This window comes from Schistocerca gregaria, chromosome 10 (assembly GCF_023897955.1).
Source record: "Schistocerca gregaria isolate iqSchGreg1 chromosome 10, iqSchGreg1.2, whole genome shotgun sequence".
Taxonomy (NCBI): Eukaryota; Metazoa; Arthropoda; class Insecta; order Orthoptera; family Acrididae; genus Schistocerca; species Schistocerca gregaria.
Window position 1 is genome coordinate 193,853,298 of NC_064929.1, and position 22,744 is coordinate 193,876,041.

General features: G+C 37.1%; 1 protein-coding gene across 3 annotated transcripts in view; it reads right to left on the reverse strand.

Annotated features, from left to right (window-relative positions):
• Nucleotides 1-22,744, reverse strand: part of LOC126293408 (calcium-binding mitochondrial carrier protein Aralar1) — a 693,372-nt gene that overhangs the window by 57,915 nt on the left and 612,713 nt on the right. For all 3 annotated transcript variants that reach the window (XM_049986624.1, XM_049986628.1, XM_049986625.1), the window contains 8 exons: nt 20,415-20,508; nt 18,521-18,611; nt 17,866-17,941; nt 14,496-14,704; nt 7,414-7,494; nt 4,380-4,520; nt 4,100-4,294; nt 760-862 (listed from right to left, as the gene is read on the reverse strand). In XM_049986624.1, coding sequence (XP_049842581.1) covers nt 760-862; nt 4,100-4,294; nt 4,380-4,520; nt 7,414-7,494; nt 14,496-14,704; nt 17,866-17,941; nt 18,521-18,611; nt 20,415-20,508 — 990 coding nt within the window. The remainder of the gene's footprint in view (nt 1-759; nt 863-4,099; nt 4,295-4,379; nt 4,521-7,413; nt 7,495-14,495; nt 14,705-17,865; nt 17,942-18,520; nt 18,612-20,414; nt 20,509-22,744) is intronic.

Consider the following 22,744-nt stretch of genomic DNA (forward strand, 5'->3'; position numbering starts at 1 on the left):
TTTCCTATTTATTCTGCTACTGTGAGCACCCCCCTCCTCGGGGCTGCTTGGCAGGCACCTTACCTCTCCACCCATGCAGCTTCATATTCCACCACATCAAGATCCTTCTAAACACCCTCATGTTCCTTCCCTGCCTCTATGTCTCAAGCCCCTTTCATTTCTCCCACCATAAATACCACTCCATATCACTACTCACCCTAGTTAGGCAACAGATCTGAGGTACAGCAATCTCTCAGGTACACTGTGTGTGTGTGTGTGTGTGTGTGTGTGTGTGTGTGTGTGTGTGTGTTCATTCATTAGTTCTTTAATGTAAGAACAAAAGTAAATTATAAATTTATAATCAATGGAAAATCCAGGATGGAATAATGAGAATATTATGATAAGGATGTATTGGTATTCACCAAATAGCAGAGATGCTGAGTCACAGATAAGTAGAACAAAAAGACGACTAAAAACATAGGTTTTCAGCCATGAAAGAGACATTCTGGTTGAAAGTTTAAATGTTTAGTGCAGTCTTTTTGTTGTGACTCAACGTCTCTCCCATGTGTTGAGTAGCAACATATACTTCTCATAATACTGTCAAATTTTTAACACATACTGATGTAAAACTGGTGTGCTAATAATAAATGACTAGCATCACTCATAAATCAAAGTAGTAATAAAAATCTACAAATTTATCTTCAGGAGTTTCTTAAACATATCATAGTTCCAGTCTACAGCACTAATGAATCACAGCATATAACAACAATAAGGACTCACCAGTTGCTCCCTTCCAGAACGCACGCGGCCCTTCTTCCGTATATATTTTTCGAGCAGCGTCTATGACTCCATTGTATGTTGTCTGTCCCGCTCGAGCAACAACCTGTAATACAATTAGGAATCTATTGCAATATTTCAAATCTGTGTAATTGTTATAATAATAATAATAATAATAATAATAATAATAATAATATCACCAAAGGAATATTCAGACAAAGACATTAAATTTTTTATGAGACTGGCCACCTTTAGGAGGTGAAATATTTAATACAAATAGATCACAGAATAAAGACACACACACTATCCCAGCTTTTGAAATCATTAGTTTCTTCCTCAGGAAGGAGAAGGGTGATAAGCTGTAGAGATAAAAAACAGAGCAAGTACGAACCTATACCTGTGCCAGCAAAATGCTGCACTTGACAGTTCGTGTTAACTCAAATTAGGTTAGCTATACTGCAATAATGATATTGCAACATCAGCCTCTATACACATGAAAGCAGATATGGTTTTCAGTTCCATGTAGTAAATGTTAGCTATTGAGTAAGAACAGAGCATATAAGAATTTGTTTTTAGAGTTATTACCACAATGACAGCAAATAAACAACCATGTAATAAAGTATATATAAACATAACAAAGCACAAGCTTTGAATAAAGGAGCAAAGAAATACAGATAATACACATTTGAAGATGGCCAATACCTTGAAAATACTACAGTACACAAAATAAATAATAGCTTCTTGCTCTATATCTTTTAATGACAATGAAGCAATAAATTACTGATATTTGTAGCTTTTCACTCGCCACTTTATGGTGACTAGTGCAATTCCATCCAGCTTTGCATTGTCAGTGTTGTCAGAATCAGCACAAAAACTGTCTTCATCATTGTCATCACCAACACACATTGTTAGTTGTTCATGTTCACCAATGGTACAATCCATCATTTGTGCTTCTCGAATAAATTTTTTGATGTGCTTGACCTTATTCCTCCATGAGGCTGCATCCACAGTAACAAGACCTTCACATAATATCATTTCCTACTAATTATTATAAAGGACTTATTATTGTCCCTTATGTTCATCTTCATATCACTCCATACAAGTTTAATTGGGTTGAAATGGCAGTAATATGGTGGCAGCCTTATTACGGTATGATGCTGCTAATTGAAAATTTTGTCTGCTACATATGTAGGCATCCTGGGATTATTTTCTTTAACACGTGAATATAAAGCAAGCTTTGTCATACTCACATTTGCAGTAATTTTTCACGGCTGTAACCACTGTACCATAATTTCTTTGCAGTTGTTTGTTGTTGGGACTTTGTTGAGTATCACTGAATAATATGGAGTGTTGTCCATTACAATTGTTGTAGGGACAGAAAATTGTTTTAAAAGGTCCCCTAACCAACTGAGAAATCCTGTGTGGTCCACATCTTCTTGGTAATCACCTGTCTTTTTGGACCACGAAACTAGAAGTGCATCACGAACAAAACCACTGGAAGACCACAGACCACAATTACTTTAGCACCTATTCATGTCTGCTGATGACCACTTCTGCTTGGAGTGTCATCCGATCAGCATTTAATGAGAACTACCTTGGCATTAACCCATGTTTCATCTAGCTATATTATGGAATGAACGTCTATGCCCACATTTTTGTGCAAGAAAATTACTTTGACTTGTAACCAAGTGCACCTTTTCTACCTGTTTCTTGTAACAGGATTGTGCATCTGTCTAGCAGTAACCCCTTACGTTTCAGTGCAATTTTTGGTGACTTTTCCCATTCCTGAAAAGTTCACTTTCTTTTAACAAGACTAGGAACATTATTACAGTAGGATTCTCTTTCCTGCCGTAGTGGGCATAAAGATGCCTGCAAATTGTGTCAGTCTGGAAAGAATCTAAGTCGATGACAAGGTAAGGCTGCTTTATCTTTTTTTTGCAGGGGCCACTAAAAATATATTATTTGATCCTGACAGCTCTGAGTCGTTACAGCTCATGTCTACGTCTTTTAATTTTTGCAATAACACTCCCTTACTTACTACCGTTCTTGCTATAATTTCAAGAGTTTTAAATGTTCATTCCACAGCTTTATTGGCACCAGTGACTTGTTGTTTAGAGGCATAGCATTGCAAATGAAACTAGACACATACAATAATACATTCGAAAAAATATGATGCACACTACGTGGACAGCAAGAGCAGATAAGTGCAAGAACTATTGCACAAATAGCTGAACAGCTCATTCATCCAAGCTGCTACCAAGAATGATATGCATGAGAATGAAAAATAAAATTGGATCTGTTAGTTTGACTCTTGGAAAGGTGAAGGCACCAGAGAGGCAGTTCTGATGTTGTGCCCAATAATGTATGCAAGACTTAAGAAAAACCAAGACACTTCATTGGATATGTCAATTTACAAAAAAGCCTGACAATGTAAAATGGTGCAAGCTGTTCAAAATTCTGAGAAAAATAGGAGTAAGCAATAGGGAAACTCATGTAGTACAATATGTATAATAAATAAGAATAGATGATCAAGAACAAAGTGCTCAAATTAAAATTCATATAAGACGGGGATGTAGACTGTCACTCCTACTGTTCAATCTACACATCAAAGAAGCAATGACAGAAATTTAAAAAAAAAGTTCAAGAAAATAACTTTAACACCAGGCAGAAAGGCTCTCAATGATAAGATTCACTGATTACACTGGCATACTCAATTAAGTAAGAAAGAACTGCAGGAACTCTTGAAAAGAATGAACAGTCTAATGACCATACACTATGGACTGAGAGTAAACTGAAGAAAGATTAAAATTATGAGGAGCAGCAGCAATGAGATTAGCAATAAGCTTTTAACATCAAAATTAGTGATCACAAAGTAAAGAAATAACACATGATGGTCAAAACAAGGACGGCATAAAAAGCAGACCAGCAAAGACAAAGAGGCCATTTCTGGCCAAAACTTTCAGTGTACTAGGAGTTGAAGAGGGTAAAAACTGTAGAAGGCAAGAGTTCATAATATACTTAACAAACAGTTGAGGATGTAAAACTTACAGAATTCATAGCTGAGCTTGGTATAGCCACTAGACACCACAGGTTTTTACCTTAAAACAACATTTGAAGTTCATTGAAAACAGGAATACGGAACATCACAACAGATACTTTAGTAGACCAAAATAGGTTCATCATAATGAAATGTAAAACAGCAACCTGACTGCATCCAGAAAGTGTACAGGTACACATCACCAGATATTTAGAAACCTACTCTGTACCTGTGAAAACAAGGATGCAAACTACCGAACACATTAGAGGTGTTATTAAACATAACTGTGAGTGAGAAAAAAATTACCTGCAGCCTCGTTTTGATGACATCAGCAGGAGTCACAAGCGATGCGGCAGGGACACCAGCAATGGCTCCTGCTAATAGCAAGGTCAACGGGTGGTTGTAGCCGTTCTCATCAGCCAGCTTCTCTTTGGTGTGCGCATAAGCGGGGAAGTAGATGGCGCTGAAGGGGATGTCCCGAAGGAAGCAGGCCTTTGCCCCCTATGTTGCACAAATATTAGATGGCACTAAATTCCCTCAATCTGAACTAAAGATATGCACTTAATATGGAAAATCAGAAACTTACCTTGTACAGCCCAAAGAGCCCCAACTCTTTGACAACAGAGAGGGCACTGACTTTGGCTCCACCCGCTATTTCTCCAGCGACCTGGAGCCGAATCTTCACTATCTCTAGTGGATTTGTGAAAATCACCTGAGATCCACCAGCCTATAGAACAGAGATTCTGGAATAAGCAAAATGACTTCCCCTCAGTACCACGACAAAGGAAAAATGAAAGCACAGAAATAAAACCTAACAGAGATAATATTTCAACCTCAGTCATAAACCTTCAGGTATGTTTACACAAGAAAGTACTTACAGTGCTTCGAATAATTGATAACAGAGAACTAGAAACTACTTGTGTAATGTATCGTTGTCAAAGCACCTGACTAACATGATTTCATTTTTTTTCAAGTTTGCTGAGATAGAACCCTTCACAAAAGCTTGTATAATGGTGGCTGTGGCTGCCTTTTCAAGAAAATAATAGATAAAAGGTAATAGCCATGTAATTATGTTTATCATGTAGGTAAGAAAAATCCTTCCTGTTAGTGTTGAATGTTTTCTTTGTTTCTAACAAAAGATATTTCACCTATTCATGCTAGGCATCATCAGCAATTTCCATTTCTGTATCCTTTTCATGTATCCACGTGTTGCTCCGTAGCTTCTAAATGGGCATCATAAGGCTTCCTACAGATAACCACTTCATTTCACAACACACAAACTATCCTGTTGCTCAGTGTGCATGGTGCTGTTGATTTCTGAGCAATACCATGCTGTCTAGCACAAATAGGGGACACGTGTTTAGTTGGAAGCAAATTAAATATTCTGTTGTCACTGACATAAGTTTTCTTATTGACATGCTGAACATGAATGAAATAGCAACTGCAGTAGTATGCCTGCAAATGTCAACAAAGAGAACCATTTAGTTAACTCGTTGAGTGCTGTGGATGTGTTAACACTTGGTTGTGTATCTTTCCCAGAGTTCCTCCAAACATCTTTACTTGTGTCATCTGGTCAAACCTAAGCAAACATCATTAGCATTGCCACTCATTGATCAGTGCGCTGTGAGTGTTTCAACACACTGAACTTAGTTCCACACAGTGGTTATTCAAATTTTGCATTAAGTAGGTGAAGCATTTTCGTTTGCTCGTCATCTCGTGTAGATGTTTTGAACTTAGCTATATTTTTCTGACTATTTCTCAGAAATGACATCAGAGTATTATGCTCATCGTTGCTCTATTATACCAATGTCCTATGTTCAAGTTAGCTAAAAAATGGTACATAAAGAGTATGGAATCCTAGAGATAATGCCAGTGACAACGCAGTTAAATTTTTAGATGATTTTTCTACTCTCAGTACACCAGCCTGGTCAGCTAGTAAGAGTAATAGTTCTTCACAATTGGGAGTGTCTGAAAGAGATATGAAAACTCTTGGATAAGCAGCATGCAGTAGCAACAGATTTGATTGGGTAAACTGATTTTCATCCATTTACACATGCATCTGACAATTCAGCTTCGGGGCTGGGACACACTTTACGTACTGAATCAAGGGATTTATTTGTCATCAATCATAATACTTCTAATAAAATAAATTTAAAATAAATTTACTTGTAATACAGAACTCTTAGCCTGGTTAAGTTCTATATTTTATTACATACATAGGGGAAATGAAAAAAACTGGTTTAATAACACACTCATGCGTATGGAAAATAATAATAATAATAATAATAATAATAATAATAATAATAATAATAATCTTAAGCTGATAAGGTCAGAGCAAAAATGAGCTCAAACAGTTATTACAAATTACAATGAATGCCGATCTAACAGACTGTTACCCAAGTGGCTCAGTACATCGCATTGCTGTATGATGTATCAGACTGCTTTGGACCACAAAAAAAATCATAAAACAGACAACGGCATAAATGGCTTCCACTCTCCACAGGTAACAATATCATATAAAATGCATTGAAACAAATAATGGATCATAATGATTAATCCAGAAAGGTCTAAATAAATACCAACAGTTTTAGTAATTTCTTGTGTTAATGCAGTAAGAAATATGTATGAACTGTAGTAAGATTAGTCAACAACTTTGGTGAATCAGAAACAGCAACTCACTTTCATCACAGGTACTAAAATCATATTGAAAGCTGCTGAAGTTTGTGTAATTAACAGTCAAGAAAGCAACTAAAATTCTAAGTAATCTGTTTACACCCACAATATTTGTCTCGGTATAGTGAAAAGTGTTGCCACTGTAACACATGGTACAGGGCCAGGCGAGTCGTATGTGTTATTTGGCCCCACTTAGGAATCTGAATGTAAGACACTCGGTACTGGTATCCAGTTTAGGCAACCGAGTAAGCAGCATGATGGTTAGCATGCTGGATTCACATCTGGAAGCACAACAGTTCAAATCTGTGTCCAGCCATCCAGATGTAAGATTTGCAATTATTTCCCTAAATAGCTCCAGGCTAATGCCAGGACGGTTCCTTTCAAAGGGCACAGCCGATTTCCTTCCCCATCTTTGAAAACATTTCTACTGTGCCTCAGATAATTTTACTAATGTTACACTGTAAATTCAACTTTACATCTAGTTGCTACTTTAACTTTTCTTAAAATTATGCATAATGACTTTCATTTGTTTTGCCCTCTTTCAAAGTCTGTTTCTTGCTACTACTTCTGCTCATCTTACAAAAAGAAGGAAAGACTTAGTGTATGGAAGGTCCACTTGCCATGTAACTCACTAATAAGACACACTTTTCCCACCCATTTTTCATCTGCTCCCAGCCATTATCGTAAGGAGAGAAGGTAAGGACAACATGCAGGACGTATCTGCTAATTACCAAAACAGTGCAAAATCATTCCACATCAGAAAAAGGACATGGTAATAAAGAAAAATATCTTGTGAACAAGTCAAAAAGCTTAAACATGGAAGAGAGACACCATGAACCCAAAGGTGCAGGTACACATTAATGGCAGATATCTATCACATTTCTTTTATGTGATGGAAATCAATATGTAAGTAACTAAAATTCTTGAGCTACATATAATTAACTCACACAAGCACCCGAGACGATCTCTCCATATAATGGCAGGTTTCCATTTTTGTCCATAAACTTGTCTCGCACCAAGTCATTTACCTGCAAAATTAGCACAAAATATAGATCTGTATAGAAACTTTTATTAATAAATAATAAAATGATTCCATTTATTCCAAACCTGAACAACACTCTACGAATTTACATATAGTTAGTATTTTGTATCAAAAATAGCATGTATACCAACACAGCACTGATTTAGTTCTAAATTTTTTATGTAATACAAGTTGTGCTTGCTATATATCACCTACTTTCAAAAATAACATTTGCATTGTTAGCTGCAACCGGCAGAAGATATGCTTGTCGGTGCTGAATATTTTAGGCATTTTGACAAAGATAAACTCAGGCTGCAGTGTTGCTCTTTGGCATGCCGGTGTAAAAGTGCGCACAGAACTAGCTATACGAAAAGTCCATGCAGTATGCATGTTTGTTTATATAATTTTTCCTTGTGAGAGAGACCACGTGTACAACATTCACTTATGCCAATTTGAAGTTCTAGATTTGCATATTCTACTATTCATGCTGCTTCTGCATAATCTTTCATTGATTGTATCAATACCTGCTTGTACTGTGACATATTGTGAAAATCTGAACATTCACAAGTGCTGTGATAAATTTGTACTGTGATTACCGAAGTACAAAGGACAACTAAAGCAAGCAGAAAAATATACATGTTCAGTAAACTAGGCAAAAAATCAGTAGTGTCACATCTCAACGAGAAACTTGAAACTTTCAGCAGGGGGCAGGAGCGTGTGGAGGAACTATGCCTTGAATTTAAGCAAATAGTTGAACTCACACTGGATAAATAGCTACCCAGTAGAACACTACATAATGGGAGGTAACTCTGATGGCATACATTCACTGTAAAGAAACAAAAATTACTGCACAAGAGGTGTAAGACAAAGTTTAGGGCTTGGATACAGAAATGCTGAGTGAAATGCATTTGGCTGTCAAGAAAGCAATGCGTGATACCTTTAATGACTACCATAGCAGAATATTGTTAAATGATCTTTCACAGAATTCAAAGAAATTCTTGTCATGTGTAAAAAGCTGTTGGTGGTACTAAAGTTACTGTCCGGTTCCTAGCGAATGAGACAGGAACTGAAATTGATGGTAACAAAGCAAAAGCTGAAATGCTTAACTCCGTTTTCAAATGTTACTTTACAAAGTAAAACCCACCAGAATTGCCACAATTTAATCCTTGTACCACTGAAAAGATGAATGACACTCACTGTTTGTGTTGTATATTAATGACCTTGCAGACAAAATTAATAGTAACATCAGACTTATTGAAGATGATGCAGTTATCTAAAATGAAATACTATCTGAAAGGAGCTGCATAAATATTCAGTCTGTTCTTTATAATATTTCAAAGTGGTGCAAATATTGGCAACTTACTTTAAATGTTGTGAAATGTAAAACTGTTCACTTCACAAAATGAAAAAATGTAGTATCCTATGACTATAATATCAATGAGCCACTCTTGGAATCAGCAAACTCCTACAAATACCTGGGGTTACATTTTGTAGGGGTATGAAATAGAATGAGTACATATGCTCAATTGTGGGTAAAACAAGTGGTAGACTTTGGTTTATTGGTAGAATATTGGGAAAATGCAATCAGTCTACAAAGGAGCCTGCTTACAAATCAGTCATGTGATCCATTCTAGGATACTATTCAAGTGTGTGGGACCCATAGCACAATATGCGACTAACAAGGGATAATGAACATAATATGGAAAAGGGCAGCACGAATGTTCACAGGTTTGTTTGATCCACGGTAAAGTGTCACAGAGATAGTGAACTGGAAGACTCTTGACGATATACTTAAACAATCCTGAGAAATTCTGCTAACAAAGTATCAAGAATGGGCTTTAAATGATTACTTTAGGAATATGCTACAATCCTCCACGTATCACTCACATAGCAATCATGAGGATAAGATTAGAATAATTACTGCACACAAAGAGGCATTCAGACAATCATTGTTCTTCGATGGCTAAGGCCAACATTATCACATTGTGTAATAGCTTAATACCAGTAACCCCCCCCCCCCCTCCCCTCCAACATTATTTAAATAAATGAACTCCCATCTATACAGAACCTTCAAATGTCTGATTACTTTACAAAAGAGTTTCTGCATTAAACACATGACTTTGAGCATGTAAGTAAGATAAGGTTTCAAAAAGGTTTGAAATTCATTTAATGTTTATTGGAAATTTCCTAAGTGCTCTCACAAACACTGTACGAGTGCAGTCTAGGTAATTTGTCCTCCATTTTAAGAAAAGCTAGTTTTCTGAACATCTTTATGTTTTTGGCGTCATCTCCCGAACTCCAAGTTCTACAACGATATAATTTTTCAGGCACATTGAGTGATATATGTGGATACTGTCTGTGAAATGTGTTGCAAACAATCAGTAGAAAAGAAATTTTAATTGTCACACCTGATGCTGATAGTTCACTGCGTGAACAGTGATAACCTTGCAAGCGATAAACTTTTCTTCATTCATTATTTTGTAATAGCTGTTAGAAAATAATAATAATAATAATAATAATAATAATAATAATAATAATAATTTGAAAGTATACATAAAGATTGTTGGGAGACACTAAGTGTTTTCATTTTCAAATACCAGCCATACACAGTCTGTGTAATCTGCACGTTGTGCATTATGCTGCCTTATGATGCACACCCAATTTCTAACTTCACTGTTTTTCTTATTGCCCAATGCAAAATTATACCTCTTACTGCATAGTTTATGAGAGAATTTTAAATTGTAAATGGTGTGTTTCCTTTGCAACTGAAGTTTTTCTTCTGCTCTCTTATGTTTTACTACTGCAGTATTATTCTCTAGTAGCGGGATACAATGACATTCTTTATTAGAGTATCAGTTCTTAACAGACAAAATTACAAAAATTTAGCTGAAAACTGAAACAATAAAAATTCCCAGAATTCCAGGATATTCTCGGGTTTTTCTCGTTTTTTCCCAGATAAAAAAATTCCCCCAGATTTCCCGGGGCATATACACCCTGTAGAGGGGCATACAGTATAACTGGCCACACCTTCCCATCTTAGTTTTGCAGTAACTATGCCAGTCCATCCCTGAACTAACTTAGTGAACCGCCACATAGGAATTCTTACTACCTGCTATGTAGAGATGCTGTCATAGTTTCATGTCACCTTGCAGAGCCACTGGATTCTGGAAATTTAATTCTACTGTCTGTGTTTTACATAATGAAGGGGAGACATTTTTTTGTGCAAATATTTTTTTCACAGGATGCCATTATGATACATTTATTTAAGAAACATCGTAAAATGAACTTCCTATTGACAATTGCCAACTATGATGCACAGTCTGTAACATGAGCGTGCAATTGCTATAGGATCTTCGGTTATGCCAAAGTTATTCATTTATTTATTTATTTTTTTTTACAATCATATTGACCAACTAGGATCACGTTAACAACTTCTGTTCCTCTTCTTCCTTTGTTGTTGTTTCCTATTTTTCCAGTATTCCCTCATTTTCTCCCCATGAAGTCGCTTCCTTTCTTCTGTCCATGTTGTTCCCGATTTTATTTCTTCTGCTTTGAAAGCCTTCCAAATTTAGTATTTTGTTTTTAAAACGGTTTCTTTCTGCTATTTTTGATTCTTTGATGTTGTTTCTTTCAAGATCTTTTCTTACTTCTGTAATCCATGCTATTGTGATTTCTTCTTCCAGGAATATAGGACTATTTTTGTTCTGTTTTTTTTAGATCTCCTCATTATTTCTTATTTTCCAACCATCTGCAGTTTTCATTACACCCATTATTTTTCTAATAATCCTTCTTTCCAGTACCTCTAGTTTGTAAATCTTATAGTTCACCATTAGGCATTCAGATCCATATAAACATTCTGGTCATACCACTGTGGTATAGTGTTTTAGTTTTGTTTTTCTAGATATACATTTCTTGTGGTAAATAGTTTTGGTCAAACCATATGCTCTTTCCATTTTGTTAATTTTTACATCTATTGCAGATTTTTCTAGTCCATTCTGTTGTATAGTTTCTCCAAGATATTTAAATTTATTTACTCGCCCTATTTTACCTATTTGTGTTTCTATGTATTTTGGTGCATTTTTTTATATTTGTCATGAATTTTGTTTTTTCAGCTGAAATTTTGAGACCAGTTCTGTTTGCTTATTTTTCCAGAATGTTTATTTGAGTAACAGCTCCTGTCAGGTTTTCTGAAAGTATTGCAAAATCATCTGCAAAAGCCAAGCAGTTTACCCTAATTCCATTTGTTTTCCTTCCCAGAGTTATTGGTTCAATTTTGTGATTTTTTAGCTCCGAATTCCAGATCCTTACAATTTTTTCTAAAACACAGTAAAGGTGTTTCACTTATTTATTAATATCAATAATTCCTGGCATTCTAAAATTACTAATAGATGGTATTTATGATTCATAAACGCCTCCTAATGTCTGAGTGGCAAAAGGCAACTTTCATTAACAAATATTCATTAATAACAATTGCTTCATTTGCTCCGGAATAAATATACTTTCCCTATGTATCTAATTTGCTGATTTCGAGCAATTTCTGCATTGGCACCTCATCCCACTGGTTCTGAAACCACCAGATGACCAACTGCCTCTGTTAGTCAGCTTGGGAATCTACAGCTCACTCCTTGTTCCATACGTACTGCAGCACTGATGCATTCCCTTCACGTATGTGAAATAGCAAAACTGGGAATAAAGTAAAATGCTCTTTCACCTGCAAATAAGGGGTACTGTACAAAGGCCAACACCATGCCAGGGTCATTTCATGTCAATTACGTAAATTTTTGCTCCACAAACATTGTTTCATAAAGAATATATTATGGGGAAATTCAAAATATGTTAACACAAAATTTACAATGTGAAAATAGGAAATTCAACAGCAGTGATAAAAATGTAAACACCGGGCAATGCCACTTCCAGGAATGTAAAAGTGGGGTTATAGTGTACATATTTCAACCAACAGTAAAATTACACTGTTTCTTTTATAAATTGACATATTCCCAAATTGAAGTATGCAGCCTTATGTTATATAATAATTTAATTATAACAATTATTAATAACAGTAAGTCAATATTCATGTAACAATTCATTATGTGTCTTCCTTACAGCCTCACCACCTTTGAATGCCAGATCTGAAGTGGATAGCAGGAGTTCTTGAAATATACCAACAACTTTATGAGAGCCTTTACTGACAGATATACCCTAGCCAGTCCATCCAAAAACAGAACTCCCATGCTGCCCCTCCCTTGTTTCTCCAGTCCATTTCTCCCCCTCCCTCTTCCTATATGGCTCTTTTTGTTCTATCCTCTCCACCCCTTTCATCTCATTGTTCTGCTACGGAGCCAGTCATCTGTCCCGAAGACTTGCCTCCCGCTGCCCCCCCCCCCCCCCCCCCCCCACATCTCCATCAGCTCCGACAACTGCTTTCAATAATCAGTCTTGTCATGGCCGTGGGAGAGCACATTTGGGTGTCCATTTGGTTTTGAGTGTGAATGTGTGTACTTTTGCTAAAGAAAGAACTAGCGCTCGAAAGTTTGTGTTTGTGTTAGTGCTGTTTCCTGTTATGCGTCTCTGTGCTCCATGCATTACCCCACTGCAGGGAAGAGTGGGCTTTCCCTTATTTTACATATTGTCTCATCCAGGAATTGCCATTTTTAGAATTCATCATTGTGTTCACATTACCAGTTTTGACAATCAACTGTCTAATTCAGGTGTTATCAATTGACTAACAGTTCCACCATTATATACAAAATTCCAGCCGTGTACTTTGAATGTCATTTAGTTGTATAACATACATCAACTGCTGATATTAGTATTATCAGCAATATGAAGTTATTAAGTGGTCTTGACATAATATATTATTATTATACAGACTGGTTTCACTAGAAAAAGAAAGAACGAACATTTCACTCAATACAAAAAACTACAATCTACTGAAGAGACTTTTTGATCAGAAGTTCCCAAAATTGTTTTCACTCAAAAGAAATGAATAAATAATAAACCAATAAACACCTAAAACTACAACTAACTGAATTGACTGTTCTCATTTGATTGTTCCCATAACTAGAAGGTAGAGGCGAGTGTGGAGCAAATTGATGACAAATGTAAGAATCGATCATATACACCTAATTTTAAGTTAACAGTTACTCGTGAAGTGCAGTCCACAACCAGCTGTGCAGCAGGAAGAAAATTTGATAGATAAGACTATTCGCATGTGGCACCAGACAAAGATCGAATTAACGATCGCCAGTTCTACAGCCAAACTTCCAGGTGCTAAATCAAGGAGGGTTTCACAAATTGCAGCAGCAGGCTGTTCAGTACCTACAGGAGAAACATAATTACAATTTCAAGGCACCAGGAAAAAAGAGGAATTTTCTAATCACACGCATTGTGGAATTCACAGCTAGTACGCTCTGTTGTCTGATGATAGCAAAGAGCATGATGCTTACAGTATGATGCAAAACACTACTAGCTCTGTGATGTCTTGTGACATTTGATAAAGAACTCCTCTGGTACCATACAATCCTCCTGTGAAAACTCCATGACTGTTTACAACAGTTTTCAGACGTAGATCAGATTGTAAATTTGGTTAACTGCTTCAAAACTCTGTTGGAGTACGGACAAAGACAATGGTGGTTATTGTTGAAAGCTCGGTCTTCCATAGCCAATTAATGTGACAAGTGCACTGAGAACATTATACATATTAAGATAGCTAGATAGAACTATCTTCAAAAGTTTATCATGATAATGTGCCTTATTTCAAAACTCACATTACATATCACAGAAATAAGAAAATGAAAATAGGGTATTTTCAAATGACACAGGCAACTTCTCAATAAAGTAGTAGATTTAACATGATATGTACAGTGAAGGAGAGGTAACTACAATGCTAAAACAACACACACACACACACACACACACACACACACACACACACACACACACACACACACACGGATTAAATATGCCTTTAATCTTCCACTTAACATACAAAGTATCAACAAATATTACCGTAAGCTTGATGGCCTTTTCAGGAGCCACACCCATAAGCTGTGGAACCAGGCCCCTGTACAGACCAAAGAACCCCTCATGCCGAATAACCTTTCTGCAGCAGTCAAAGCTGTTCCTGTACATCAGCTCACCAATAAAGGACCCTGTGCGCTGGTTCTGCATTCGTGTCTTCACCAAGTCTATCGGATAGACTGCTGTAGCTCCAACAGCTGCAAGCAAAACCACATTGAATTTGTCAAGCTATCAACCATAAAGAGATTACTAACCTTAATTTACTACCAAACATTATATGCATAAATTCTAATTAATACACAACAAAGCAAAAACAGTACGCTATGAAGAATGCAAATCCTTTTATAAGATTCTTTATATGAAGAACTTGTTCAACATTTTACAAAATAGAAGTTTCAACTGTGATTCATAATAATTAGCCACAAGTTCAACACACTGGAAGTACATAAAATAGTACTTCCAAGGACAAAATAGGTACTAATGAAGCACAGAAAATATTAAAAGTTGCTGAGAAATAACAATCAGATTTTCAGCTTGAAACATTAAATGACAGAAATGGAGATAAAGGAATATGTGTAAGCCTTGCAAGATGCCACTACAATAAATTTCATAGAAATTTCTACTGAATGAGCACTCTGGAAAGTTAATGATTAGTAAATATTTTTTTAACTAAATATGATAACTTTTCATGAAACCAGTGTCAACACCATTTTAACTGCAAGCTTAGCTGACACAAACACTCAGTCACAAATACTGCTTTTTGGGAAATGGTCAATAACAAACTTCACGAATCAAAGTGATAAAGCATGGAGTCATTCAAATATCCATAAAATAGGATTTTATAAAAATACAATTCATGATGTACAATGAACTATTGTTGTACTATACAGTTTCTCACGAAGATATCAACCGCTACCATGTGCCTATGAGCAAAGTTCACTGTGCACAAGAATGACATGTGCAAAAAGGCACCAAACATGTGATTTCCAATGTCTACCCAATGTGACTTACACACTGTAATTTATTATGTCTAATCAAATGATCGGTTCCACTTACATAAATATTTCAGTAAATGACAAAGTCATCTTTAAAAATGTTGTGAAAAACCTGTCAATGCTGTATTCACAGGGCCTGATGAAGCCAAGTGGACTGTGGTTAAAATTTTTCATCAGCTGACACTTCACATGTTAAAACCAAACCAAAGAATCTCATAATGACCTAATCAGTGAAGGTGAGGATGGGCAAATCGGCCTATCAGCAGGTATCCGGCACAGATGCCTTGATGTTTTCTTGGAATATCGTCTTCAGAAAGGACAGATGTGAGTCTAATAGTAAGATATTTCTGTAAGTGAATAGCATTAGCTTGTCACAGCAATTAACCATTAGTTAACAAAAAAACTTACAATATCAGTAACACACAAAAAATATAACAATACATAAAATAAGAGTGTGGCAACTCACTTATAATAGACTGATGTGAGCCACATAGACAAACGTAACAGAAAATAGTATTCATAGTATTCACACTAGCTTTCGAACTCGTACATTTTCCCTCCCTCTCTCTCTCTCTCTCTCTCTCTCTCTCTCTCTCTCTCTCACACACACACACACACACACACACACACACACACCTTATTTCATGTATTGTTCCATCCAGGAATTTTCATCAAAATATAACAGCACATCTGTCCAGTCACCACTGCCTACATTCCACATCAACTGGCAATAACCACTCACAGATGACAGCATTAGGAGTGGAAAGCATATAAAGCATACAGGTGAGACATGAAAAACAATGCAATCATTGTTGTAAAGTGGAAACAGAGCAATTTATCTGACATCCAAAAGGGCAAGATCACTGACTTTTGGGACAAGTGTGGAAGCATTTATCAAATGGCTAAGTTTGTAAACTGTCCATGGTCCATGCACCCATGTCAACTGCTGTTCATGGACAACAGAAGGTGGAATTTGCACACCAATACTGCAACTGCACATCCAGTGAGTGGCAAAAGGTGGCCTTTTCAGATGAATCACATTTTATGCTCCATGGGACAGATAGCCATTGATGTGTATGGCATGAAACGTCTGAAAGCAAACACCTGGCAGCAATTGCTGGGAGAGTCCATGCCGGAGGGCATTTCCTGGGTGATCTCATCACTCTGGATGGCACAATGGATCAACACATATATGCATCTATCCCTGGGGACCATGTCCACTTCTAAATGCTGTTAGTTTTTCCTCAGCACAATGACATCTATCAGCAAGACAATGCAACATGTCACAGAGCTTGCAGTGTACGCGCACGGTTTGTGCAGCATCAGTATGAGTTTACTGTGTACCCTGGTCACCAACTTCCTGGATTAAAACCCAATCAAGAATCTGTGGACACATCAAACAGGCTGTTCACGATGTGGACCCTCAACCAGAAACCTAGCAGAGCTATCCGTGGCGCATGAGTTGGGGTGGCTCCACATCCCTATCGGTAACTTCCAGTGCTTCGCTAACACTCTTCCTGCACATCTCACAGTGGTCTGTGGTACAAAAGGTGGTTATTCAGGCATTTGACAAGTAGTCACATTAATGTGACTGGACAGTGTGTATTTGTGTTTTATCATATCACACAACATGGGTGCTATAACAGAGGGTTAGTGCCTGAAATGCACAGTATAAAACAAGAAGTAATGAATCTTTGTGACTGGAAGTGTCGGTTATCGCACAGACTCAATACTATCAGGTCAGTCAGGTGCAAGTAGAACTTGCACACTTAGGGTTCTGTACAAATGTAATTATGTATACAAACCATTCCTTCGGCCTGGGAGTTTTGCCTGTTATCGATATTGATGCTGGAAAGTCAGTCACGGCAAAGCCAAGACTTTTGAGAATGTTTTAAGTTTAAAGTCGGATAACAAAAGAAGACAGATATATTTTTCAGTGTGATATAATTACAAATTAACAATTTTCAGATTTTTCTCTATAGTTGCACTGTGAAACATTGCTTCTTGCCAAATTTCATGAGTCCAGGTGAACAGGAAGTACCCTACAAATTTGATTAGTGAGTTTGTGAGTATCAAACTATGTGACATAAATGTCCATATTTTTTGATTGCATTGCCTTAAAAGCTTTAATTTTTTACACCACCAAGGGACCACAGACCTTAGTATGTGACAAATTTCAACTTGATACATCTACCTGTTCTCGAGAAAAAGGTTTTTTAACAGACAGACAACAAAGTGACACAATAAGTGTTCCGTTTTTACCAGTAGAGTTATGGAACCCTAAACGGTATGAACATCAATGGAATTTGGAAGGGTATTGCTCACAAGAAAATTGTATTACAATTAAAAACATTGTCACTCACCACCACCAACGGATCCGAGTGTAAACCTGTAGACGCTTTCAAGAATTTGGATGAAGATGCCTCTCTCCTCTGGTGACTGCAAGGAAAAGGAAGAAGTCAGACTTATTAATAAACTCGATAAAGATTGTCCACTTCTAGTACCACACATTTCATGCCACTGCCCACTAACAGCTAAAAAATAACGGTGAACAAGTTTCTGTTCATATTTACAGCTGTGTAGGGACAAAATATTTCAGCAACATGAAAGCTTACAGTTAGCGATTTTTTTTTCTTTTTTCCTTTTTCTGTGAATGGGAAAAGCTCCCAAACCTTACGGGTGCAGCCTGCGGACCTGCAATACACGCCCGGCAGTCCTGTCCTTCCTCTGTGCGGCAAGGCTAAAGCGGAACTCTCCCGCGCTCACTTCCCGCCTTGGGAACCTACATTCATCACTCGTGAAGCCTTTAATGTACAATACAGTCAGAAAACAGGTTAAGGGAAAGAAAGCAAATATGACACACGGCCGGGTCAAGATTCACACAGGATCAGAGCTCACTAGTGCCGCAGTGCTGACAGGGATGCTGCCTCTCTCTCTATTTTTCTTTGAACTTCTCCCTCTTTCCTCCTCTCTCCCCAGAGTGGGTCATTGCAGCAGCATCAGCAGTATCCAACTCACCGACACAGCCTTGATCTCAGCCAGCCGTTTTGTGATTTGCTTGAAATACTGTTCGGGAGCTATCGCCTGCAGGTCGTTGTACACGATCCTCCTGAAAATTAAGATTGGTAGCGCAAAAACTGAATTAGCCAGGTCTTCTCTCTCCGCTGCAGTCAAAAGTTAATAAAGAATAGGATATTAAAAGAAACTGAGCTTGCAATGTACAAGCGAGAAATAATAGGGGAATAGCAAAAGGTAACCATATTTACAAGAATATAATTTGGTCATCTGCCAGATCGAATGCTCTACTGATAACTATATTACACAATTACATTATACATTTATGAAAGTGGATGCTGAATTTTTTTTTATTGGTCAAGAAATACAGACACTTTTACAGATGTAGTACAAGCAGTCATCAGTGGTGCCATTTCAGAACAGAGAAACTGATTTATTACGTCCAGTTATCTGTATTTTGATGCAATGTCTGAGTTCAAGAAGTTATTTCTGTGTATTTCATTGCATTTTGAACGTGCACACAAAAGTAAAAGCAAAAAATTTATACGTACATAAAGTCACATCTAATTGTACCTATTATCTTACCTTTATTGAGCTTTGTGTAGCTACTTTTGCTATAGTTCATATATTAACCATTTGTGGGTAAACATAACATCCTGAAAAGCAAAATCATTACTAACTTATAATAAATTACTTCAGAATTTAGACATCGTAAGCACACTGCACACAGTTTCTCCTATCTCTTCACTCCTCTTCCATGTGTTTCTAAATTCTGGGAACTGTGTCTAAAAACAAGGTTTGTGGGAAAACTAAATGCATACAGCATGAAAACACAGTTAAATTATTAGTTAAAATTCTGAGTTGTTTAGGATATGCAAAATAAAACAAATATTACACAAGCAAGTAACTTACTTTACTGCTAAGTCTGAAAACAAAGCCATGTTACCAATGCTTAAAATAACTACACTATTACTCCCAAAATGTTCTCACCTGGTATATTTCTGTTCATAAGTTGATGAGTTCAAGAGTTAATAAACGGAAAATATTGAAGTTCACCAGTATTTTTCTTTGGAGTGCAGCACAATCCCACAAAAAAACTTTTGTTTTATTAGCCCTGGTATTTTTTCCAGCATCCACTAAATTAATTCCGAAATAGTCAACAAAAGACTACACAACCCAAAATCTCTTAATATCCCGTAACAACTACTACAACACCAATTCTGTGAACATTTATTTGTGTGGCATTCCCTACAGTCACACAGATTTATATTCGTGTAAATATGGCAACAGACAAGCAGTGAAGGAATAACAGATTCAAACTACAGTACTGTAAGTAAAATTCATGTTCAAAGAGGTTTCATTTATTGTTCTTCCAACAGTATAGTTAATAAATTAAGAAGTAGGATGCGCGGAAGAAGAGATAAGAATATAATAATAATCACCCAAACCATTGACGATGCTCCTCCCACTCCCCAGGTCTTGCTGGCAAATAACTGATTTTCCAAGTAAGCAAGAAACAAAGAAAATGAATGACCCTTTGTTAGTCGAAGAGACATATTCTCTCATAAATGTTCAAAATTAAACAAAGGAAAGTAATAACTCTGTTTTTATATTCTTTTCTTTAACCTCATGCCGTCGGCCAGGAAAAAGCAAAACTGGTATCACAAGGCACATGGGGTGAAAACTGTTCTAAAGGATGCTTGGAAGCGTGTATCACATTTCAGAATATAACCTGCTTTAGCATGAATTTTTCTTGAATGCAGACAACATGTTACCACTACTTATGAACTTGAGAGAACATAATCAATTACTACAAACACACCGTAAAAAGCACAATATCTAATCATTATTTGGCAAACTTGCCAAAGGCTACAATATACTGGTGAAAATAACTTACCCTGTTTGATGGAGGAGATCACAAAGCAAGAACAGGATGTCAACTTCAAGTGGTGTTATCTGAGACATCATCTGGGCAGAATGCAGAAACTCCTCTGCAACAGTAATGAAACAAAAGAGTAGTTACCTAATTACAAAGGTAACACCACATAAAATGGCAGTCGTGGTCATAATAATGTTAGGTAACACACATATGGGTGAATTATTAGGGAGAGATTGAGTTTGAGGTGAAAATTGTTTCCGATAGCTAAATACATCCTTATGCCAACTTTATAAAATCTCAGTTTTGAAAATATTATATTATGCCGCTTTCTTGTGGCTACTGGCATCTACTGACTGAAGAAAGAAAGTGGAGAGAGAAAGTTGTATTTAAAAGCTCTTAATGTTTGAATTATTAATGTTTGGTCTAGTGTTGAAACTAATATTCTAAACATTTATGCAAGGAAGACAAACAGTGCAACTGTACTAAAACCTAATGGTGAGAAGTCATACTTAGCAAAACAGTGTTCAAAAAGTACCGTAGCTTTGTCAGGAAGAAATATATTTATAGATTTGGAGGTTCAGAACCCTAATTCCCTTCAAAGTAGTTTCCTTGGTAATGTACAGACTTCTCGCAGCACTCTACCCTTTATTGGCAACACTTGTGGAATTTGTTTTTTGGAATGGTGATCAGCTGGGTCTTCAAATTCTGCAGGGTATCTTCTCCTGAAGCAAATTGTGTTGCTCACAAAGGCACTTTCAGCTTGGAAAATAGACAAAAATCACACAGAGCCGTCTTGAGGACGTACGGAGCCTGATTAATCAGGGAAACATTGTGTGTGGCAAAGAAAGTCTGAATCAGATGTGCAGAATGGGAGGATGCGTTATTGTGATGAAGCTGCCAAGTTTTTCTGCCGACAGATCTTGACTTTTGTGCTCACCATCATGAAGGTGAAGAAGGATCTGGTTTGACCTCATGGTGCGTAGTTATGATCCACCATCCTGGTCTTGACAATGCTGCGGACCTACTGTGCTTTTTTTTTGCGATGTTGGTTATATCCACTGCAATAACTGCACCTCTGCTTCTGGGTGGTACCCATAAACTTACATTTCATCACCTGACATCGTGGTGTTACAAGTGTTGGGATTATTTTTTACTTTGTCCACCATGTGATACACAGGTTTCAGATGGCATTGCTTCTCCTACATTGTCAGCAGTTTTGATACGAATTTTGTGGACACATTCCTCATTCACAAATTTTTGGTCAAAACTGAAGCTACCAATGCAACGCTTACCCCTATCTCCTCTGTTAAGTTCTTACACTGTGATACAATGGCCATCCATCATCAAATTGCACTCTTGCTTAATGACACTGTCATTTACGCTTGGTGTGGGTCTGCCTGAATGCGGTTCATTGTCCACTGCTGTTTAGCCATGTAGTGCCATTCCTTTATCCACATGTTGCTCGTACCATCGTTCCCAAAAGCCTGTTTGATCTTGGAAATGGTTTCCACTCTGGTATCACCATGTTTTTGGCAAAATTTGAGGCAATATTGTTGCTCAATTTGTTCCATCATGTTACCACTTACTGGAACCTGAATAGGCAATCCTCTCTCATAGGCTGACTGCCAGTGACTGACACTTTCTGCTGGCAAGAAAATTTCGCACCTGCACACTAATGTCCTGCATCACATCTCCACCAAGAAAGTCTCCTACATTTCACTGGTTTACACCAGAAAGAACTATGTTCGATACTTTTTTTTAATGCACCTCGGGAAAGGTATTACACACTTTCATTTTTTGCAAACAGGACAGTTTAAATGACAGTGAGAAGTGATATGTATCTACATTATTTGTTAGCGATAAGGATTTGCAACTGTTTCTGGTCAATAGAAAAATGTATAACACAGCAAATGGCAACCATTAACTGTCGGGAGTAGTACACATTGCTCATATCTCGAAATATGCAAGGGCGCAGTATGTGTGTACAGTAATGTTACAGCATTATGCTGTGTTCAAAGAGATAACAGATACTGAAACTGATGGTCGACAAAAAATTGAGAATTATAGGTGAATTTTTGTCTATTTGAGCAGCACATTGAAGACGAGGGGAACTTTTTCTCATACTCAGGCCCTGGAGGAACAGGTGTTAAAACACGGAAGAATATGACCCCGTTTCAGCACCAGGCAGACAGCCCATCAGCATACAGTAAGACAGACACCTGTATGATGGGACATTCTCTACAACTCATACTAAGACTATCTGCATCACTGACATTGTACGCACGCCTTCTTAGCTATGGACTTGCCTCTGTATTGGTTGTTTTGTTGCTGGTTCATCACATAAACCA